Here is a 7,498-nt window from a genome sequence, read left to right on the forward strand (position 1 = left end):
TCGCTCTGTGCTTTCCAGAATAACTGGCAACCCTCTTCACGTATGGAGCAGAGCAGAAACATTACCTCCTTCCTTCCTTGGCACCCTCACCATCTACTGAGTTATCCTAACATCCTATTTGCTTTTTTTTTTTTTTGCCAGTGCCCTTTCCTAAACCCCATGGCTCTCCAGCTCCCGGCCTGACCTTTCCCTGCCCAGCGATGACTACCCACAGAGGCAAGACACACGCGTGAGAAGGAATGCATTTTTTATGGGGACGGTGTCCCAGGAGGGCATAAGGTTGGGGATATTCAGATTTCCAAGTAGCTTTAAGTGTCTATAACCGACAGGCTGGAGTTCTTTTTCACGTGTTTAGAACTGGCTTTTTTCACAGGAAGTTTCAGGCAGCACTTTTGTTTGTCCGGGCAGGTTAGGTGTTGAATTTCCTCTTTTCTGCAGGCGCTTCTGCACATGCCAAGGTAAAGGTGGCATGGATTCCAAGGCTCCTGGCTCTTGCCAAAGTAGGATCTGAGCAGGCCACCTGGAAAAGATATAGCATGTGTCGCTTCTGTGCAGCAATGGGAAGAGGAGGGAGGAAGCATGATTTAAAGAGAACAAACCCTAAGAACGTTAAGAACACAGGATCTGGAGTCAAAACCACCTCAGTTCAAATCTGGGCTCTGCCCTTAAAGCTCTTCAGCCCTAAGCAAGTCACTGCAGTTCTCCGGCCTACCACTGCATCATCCTCACCATGGGCATAATAACTAAGCCAACTTCTAAACATTTAACAATGATAAAATTAGCATATATAATATGCTCAGAAAAGTAATAAAAACCAAATATTAGGCAGTGTTGTTGATATGGGAGTCTTTTCCTGGGGCTCCAGGGCTTTGAGGGCTGTCCCTACGAGGGCCTATCGGTCGTGTCCCAAGTCCACTGACAGATGTGTTCCCACACAGCTCTCACCAGAGACAGCGGGATCTACACTGAGGCAGCGCATGCATATTCAAACCCCTGCATTGCCTTTGTCCTTTGAAACACTTGGGCAAACACGTACCATAATGCTCACTGTACACATGTCTGCACACATTTTCTACATACGGCCAAAGCTCACTTCTGAGTATTAATGGCTATGTATCAGGCATCCACACATGTCTGTGGGTGTACAGGCTTTCCCCCTGAAAATACACCAGTGACAAGTCAGCATTCTGCAAATATTAGTCATCTGTACCATTAGCTACCCACCAGAACTTTAAAAGACAAAGGAGGCATTAGAAGGGAAATGATGCTACCAGTCTGCCATATAGCCCGCATCTTCTGTGTACCAGGCATTTTACAAATAACATCTCTCTGAACCCTTGGAAAAGCCTGCTGTTATTTCCATTGATTAGATAGAGACACTGAGGCTCACAGAGAGGCCGTGTTCTGTCCATATTCCCGAAGTTCATGTCTGACCAAGCTGGGATTCATTTTCTGGTCTACATGCTATTAAGCCTCAACTGTTTCCTCTTGATGCCACAATGTTTCTCTGTCTCACAAAATTTCTAGAGGCATTGAGGATTCTACAGTTTTCAATAGATAGTCCAAAATTCATAGTTGAGCATTCAAGAACCTTTTCCGCCATCCACCCATGCACTTATTCCACATCCACTTACCAGCACTCACTCTGGGCCAAGCCACATACTCAGAGCTAAGCATGGATAGGTCTCAATGCCCGCCCACACTAGGAAACACTGACCAAAGCAAGTCTGATGTTATTTCCTGCATGGCAAAAAAAAAAACCCAAAAAACTCCACTCTGTTCATTTTTTGGCAAGACAAAGTAACATTTTTCAAGTGTAAGGGGAGTCAGAGAATGGGGCAGAAAAGAAAGAAGAAAGGCTTCAGTAGCAGGCATCCTATAGCATTGCAGTGCTGGTTTGTATATGAACTACCCCCGACATTGGCCCTCCAGTCCAGAGGAGGCACTCGGCTGCCACATCAGCCAGCCTGCCGGCTGGCCAACCACAGTACCCCTTCATTCATTCACACTCCGGCATCATGGAGCCGCTGCATTTCCTGTATCAGTCCTCGCCCTCATCACGGAACCTGTGTCTCTTTTGAGAACTGCCACTTCTGAACCTGCCTACTTGCAGGAAAGGCAGATCCGCAGGGGGCCTCCCCAGAGTGACACACACACTCTTCTGGTTAAATCTGAACTGGAGGATTTTCCTTTTCTCCCAAACACAATGCATGGAAGCCGGGGCACCCAAGATTTCGACTTTGTAGTTACTAGAAGATGGATAGGAACATAGATGCTGAGAAGAAGGATCAGGCAGGCTGCCTTTTCCTCACTCCTTCCACATGGAAAGCAGGCCAAGACAATCCCAGGAGGATTCTGTTTAAGGTGGCTGAACAAACAAACAAACAAGGGTTTTGTCATAAACAATTTTTAAAAAATTTTTATTGATTGATTTTTAGAGAGAAAGAGAGAGTCACATCAATTTTGTTGTTCCACTTACTTATGCATTCATTGGTTGATTCTTGTATGTGCCCCAACCAAGGTCGGACCTGCAGCCTTAGTGTATGGGGATGATGCTCTAACCACTTAGCTACCCAGCCAGGGCGTGGACATGTATGACTTCTCACCCCTGCAGCTGTTCAAACCTTATATTGCCTTGTGTCGCAACAAACAGCAGCACCTACATCAAGTTAATGTCACCTTTGATGATCCCTCCATCTTCCAGTTGAAATCAGAGGAGACCTGCCTTTGAACCTCAGCACTGCCTCTGAGCTTCTGGACCTCTGGCCTAGTCTCCCCCTGGAAGAAATGGGAATGGGGGAGTTTCCACCAGGCCAGAAAAATCTCAGCTGTGTTTGTGAAGGAGGAGGGTAATAACCTGGGGGGTTTCAAGTATTCTCATGTCAATCTTCAGAGACAAAATCAATGTGGTCCATGACTGCTCTGCCATCCCCAAACATGACCCTTTCCCATCCCGCCTCTAAGGTTCTCCCTACCTGTGTGTCTTTATCAGGCATAAGTCATTTGTAAGTTCATCCATTCAATAAACATTCACTAACACCTACTCTGCGCCAAGCACTGAGTTAAACACCAGGAATACACAAACTTAAAAGGCAGAGTCTTGGCTTTCAAAGAGTTTAATGTCACTTGCATATGTTTGGGGTGATGAAAGGAAAAAATGACTTTGATTGTCCCAGAAAAGTTTGTCCAGAACAGTTCCTGCCCATAAATTCTGCCAGGCGTACGTATTAGGTAGTTATTAAGGAAGCAACACTTTGTACAACTTTTTGAAGCATTGAGTGCTGTCTTCCTGTGTGTGTGTGTGCATGCATGCGTGTTTTCCCAAACCCACCTGTGGTTTTTACCACCATTCTGAGTGGGAACCGAGCTTTCCTGGACAGGAGAAGAACCATCTGTCAAGTGAAGAAGATGAAACAGGGTGAGAAATAAGGGGTAGGAGAATGTGAAGGACGAAGAAGATGGGAAAGGGGGAAAAGGAGCGGGAGGAGAAAGGGGAGGAGCAGAAAACACTAGGCAGAGTAACTCTGAACTCAATCCCCAAAAAAGGAGAAACAATTTTGGTTTTCCACAGGGCTGGGTTGAGACTACTCCTGTGTCTCTCTGTACATGCCAAGGTTCGACAGAGACATTGAGGGTATTCCAGACTCCAGATACCATTTATCCTCTCTACTTATAGTTATATCTACTGTTTTCAGTGTCCCTGAAAATCACGCTAAAGAAACTCTTGAGAATCTGAAAATACCACTGGATATTTTTCATCCAGCATTCATTCTCCCCATTTCAATAGCCACAGCTCTGCTACGATAAATTTGACTGTCTTATTCAAACTTATTCACCCCCACAACTGGGCTAAGCCAACCACTTCCCAGATAAACCCTACATATGTTCTGTTGGAGTAAGACTCCTACTTGAACCGAATTTCTAACTCTAACTCCCAACCCTGTCTCTCCTGATAACCACCTAAGGCTCAGTTATAAAACTTAACATAAACATAAAACTAGCCACACCACTCGGTCCCAATTCACAGCCAAAACATGGAACAACTACAAACTTTAATCTAACCCAACCCATCTAACTCTCAGTTCTACCCAACTCCACCCCCAGCTACATTCAACAAAAATACCATTCCCTCTCCAAATTACATGAAACTATGAGTCCAGCCCAATTTTAGAAATAGCATTGCTCACTCCCTCCACATCCCTTCTCACAAAACTCACTCTCCAAACTCCAAACTCCTGTTGATTTCTCTGATAGCTCTCTCACACCTAATACGTGAATCAAGCTTCCACCCCAGTAACAGCACTACCTAAAATATCTTATGCTTCAACACCCCACTACCCCAGGAGACAACAACCTCCTAAATTGGTCTTGGCAGAGCAGAACCAAGGGAGAGCTTTACATGAGATGGACCTTGGGATTAGCCTTCACAACTTCTCTGAGACAAGAAAGGCTTTAGGTATGTGTAGTCACCAAGACACCAATAGCGCACGTAAGACCCCAGAGCTTTTGAGAGAGGCCTGAATTACCTGGAGTCTTATGGACCAGGATCAGAAGGATGGAAATGGTCATTAAATAGGGCTTCATGACTGACATGTCCTGAGAGAATGGAGGGCTGTGTAGCAGGGGACCGAATACAGATCATTGCAGCAGGACAGTGCCCTCCCTGCCTTTATTGGTTTTGGACATGGGCCAGGGTTGTGCGCAGTGAACTAAGAAGGATGAGGCGCACCCAAAGTCAAGCCAGGCAGCAGGATGAGAAGTGTCACGTATCTGGGCGAACTGCCAGCTGCGCCATGTCAAGGTGGGCCTCCTTCCCAGGAAGAGGCAGACCAGAGAGCCAGTCGGCCTACTGCGTGAGACACATGGGAATGAATGAACCAGTGGGTCAATCAATCAATCGGTCAAACAAACAATGAGAAAATGAACACATAATTTTAGAAATAAAGAATATTTTTGAAAAACATTTGTCTTTATCCTCCTGACAGTAATCCTGTACTAGGCATCACAGACTAAGAAAAAGAAGACAATGGTGAAAGCAAAGATGAGGAAGCAAAATCGAAGGGGAACTGCAAGTGGAGGGAGGGAAAGACATGAGGCAAAAGTAATGGAAACTCACACCTACCGTGAACCCACGATGTGTCAGTCTCCGGGCTAAATATGGTGTAGGTGCGAACACTCACTGCAACGCCCGGAAGTTAGGTGGTATTTTCTCCTTTAAGACGAGCACAAGAACATCGGAAGCCATGGTGTGACACTCCCATGCCACACATCTAGTAAGGCACAGGGCCTCGATTAGAAATGGTGTCTGCCTGACAGAACAGTCCTCTGGGGGTCTTGCATTCTTCCTGTGAGTGGAGGGGCAGAAAATGGAAGATAACCAAAAAAGTAATCAAATTGCTAAATATCAGAAACTAATCACTATTCAAGACAACCAATTCAGTCTGAGGGATGCAGCAGTCATCCCTTGAGAAATGGGAATAAAATGATTTTTTAAGAGGACACCACACTGACTTTTTACTCTAATGAGTCATGTGGAAGACGGATGGGTGTTGTCCAGTGTTTTGAATGAGCATTAGGAAGTAAGTGAAATGTTTTTTTTTGAAAGTCTAGGTTAGGACTTCCAGCTCTCGCCATACAAGGCAAATGGAGCTGGACTAGCCTTCCCGCTGTAAACAGCTGTGACACTGGAATGGTAAAGAGAGTTTTACACACTGAATTAAGGGCAGAGCAGACGTGAAAAGGCAACCTATAAAATGTGAGAAAATATTTGCAAACCACCTATTTGATAGGAGGCTCATGTCCAAAATATGTAAGGAACCCACACAATTCAATAGCAAAAAGAAAAAAAAATCCAACTTTAAAATGCATAAAGGACCTGAATAGACATTATAATAAAATGAATCATATATTGGAATTTTTCTGACAAGGCTTTTTGTTTATAATTCAATTATAGTTTACATTCAATATTGTTTTGTAGTCATTGCAAGAGTACAACCACATACTTTACAAAATGTTCTGCCTAATATTTTCAGTACCCACCTGGCACCATACATAGTTATTACAATATAATTGACTATATTCTCTAGGCTGTATTTTACATCCCTGGGACTATTTTGTGACTACCAATCTGTATTTCTCAATCTCTCCACCATTTTTACCCAGACCCCCCAATGCTCCTCCTCTCTGGCAACCATCAGTCTGTTCTCTGTATCTGCAAGTCTGATTCTGTTTTATTTGTTTATTTATATTGCTCTTTAGATTTCACAGATGAGTGAAGTTATATGGTATTTGCCTTTCTCTGGATGACTTATTTCACTTAGCATAATACCCTCTATGTCCATCCATGCTGTTGCAAATGGTAAGATTTCATTCTTTTTTAAGGTTTAGTAATATTCCACTTCTTTATCCACTCATCTATTTGTGGGCACTTGGATTACTGCCATATCTTGGCTACTGTAGATAATGCTGCAAAAACGTAAGTCTGCATAGATTCTTTTGAATTAGTGTTTTGGGTTTCTTCAGATGTATACCCAGAAATGGAATCACTGGATCATAAGGCAGTTTTATTTTTTAATTTTTTTAAGGAAACTCAATAGTTTTTCATAGTCGTTGCACCAAATTGCAACCCTGTCAAGAATGCATGAAGGTTCCTTTCCTCCACATCCTTGTCAGCACTTCTTATTTGCTAATTTATGTTGAAATTGATGACGGCCATTCTGACAAATGGGACGTGGTATCTCATTGTGGTTTTAATTTGCATTTCCCTGATGATTAGTGACATGGAGCATCTTCTCATGTATCTGTTGGCCATCTGTATGTCCTCTTTGGAGAAGTGTCTAGTTAGGTCCTCTGCCCACTATTTAATTGGATTGTTTGATTTGGGGGTGTTGAGTTGTAGCAGTTATTTAAAAGTTTGGATATTAACCCTTTATCAGATATATGATTGGTGAGTATCCCCTTCTACTCAGTAGGCTGTCTTTTCATTTTGTTGATTTTTTTTCTGTGCAAAACCTTTTCCTGTTGTAGTCCCATTTGTTTATTTTTTGTTTGTTTGTTTCAAGGAGATATATAAGAAAAAAATGTTGCTAAGAGAAATGTTCAAGATTTTACTGCCTATGTTTTCTTCTAGTTTTATGATTTCAGATTTTACATTTAAATCTTTAACCCATTTTGAGTTTGTCCTTATATATAGTATAAGAAAGTGGTTTAGTTTAATTTTTTTACATGTATCTTTCCAATTTTACCAGCAATTTTATTGCATGGACTATCTTTACCCTATTGGATGTTTTTGCCTCCTTTATCAAATGTTAACTGTCCATATGAGTGTGGGTTTATTTCTGGGCTCGCTGTTCTGTTTCATTATTTATGTGCCAGTTTTTATGCCAGTTCCCTGCTTTTTTGATTACTATAATCTTGTAGTACAGTTTGATACCAGGTTGTGTGATACCTCCAACTTCATTCTTCTTTCTCAAGACTGCTGTGGCTATTTGGGGTCTTT

General features: G+C 42.8%; 1 protein-coding gene across 2 annotated transcripts; it reads right to left on the reverse strand.

Annotated features, from left to right (window-relative positions):
* Nucleotides 1–295: 295 nt before the first annotated feature.
* On the reverse strand, nt 296–5,449 carry DEFB116 (defensin beta 116). 2 transcript variants are annotated; one of them, XM_037143253.2, is made up of 2 exons: nt 4,527–4,593; nt 296–520 (listed from the first exon to the last, which is right to left on the reverse strand). In XM_037143253.2, the coding sequence occupies exons 1-2, from the start codon at nt 4,591–4,593 to the stop codon at nt 309–311; spliced, it is 279 nt and encodes a 92-aa protein (XP_036999148.2). In that variant the 3' UTR covers nt 296–308. The 2 variants fall into 2 exon arrangements, 1 of the variants encoding a protein (XP_036999148.2); XR_008392689.1 differs by lacking the exon at nt 4,527–4,593 and adding an exon at nt 5,123–5,449 and having other exon boundaries at nt 459–520.
* Nucleotides 5,450–7,498: the final 2,049 nt, after the last annotated feature.

The sequence above is a fragment of the Artibeus jamaicensis genome, unplaced genomic scaffold, assembly GCF_021234435.1.
Source record: "Artibeus jamaicensis isolate MK-2021 breed Jamaican fruit bat unplaced genomic scaffold, CSHL_Jam_final contig_685, whole genome shotgun sequence".
NCBI classification, from domain to species: domain Eukaryota; kingdom Metazoa; phylum Chordata; class Mammalia; order Chiroptera; family Phyllostomidae; genus Artibeus; species Artibeus jamaicensis.

Excerpts from the sequence above, each read along its gene's own strand:
- DEFB116 (XM_037143253.2), bottom strand. The coding sequence starts at position 4,593 with ATGTCAGTCATGAAGCCCTATTTAATGACCATTTCCATCCTTCTGATC. Across the intron at positions 521-4,526 it reads CCTGGTCCATAAGACTCCAG|GTGGCCTGCTCAGATCCTAC; the intron begins GTAATTCAGGCC and ends TATCTTTTCCAG.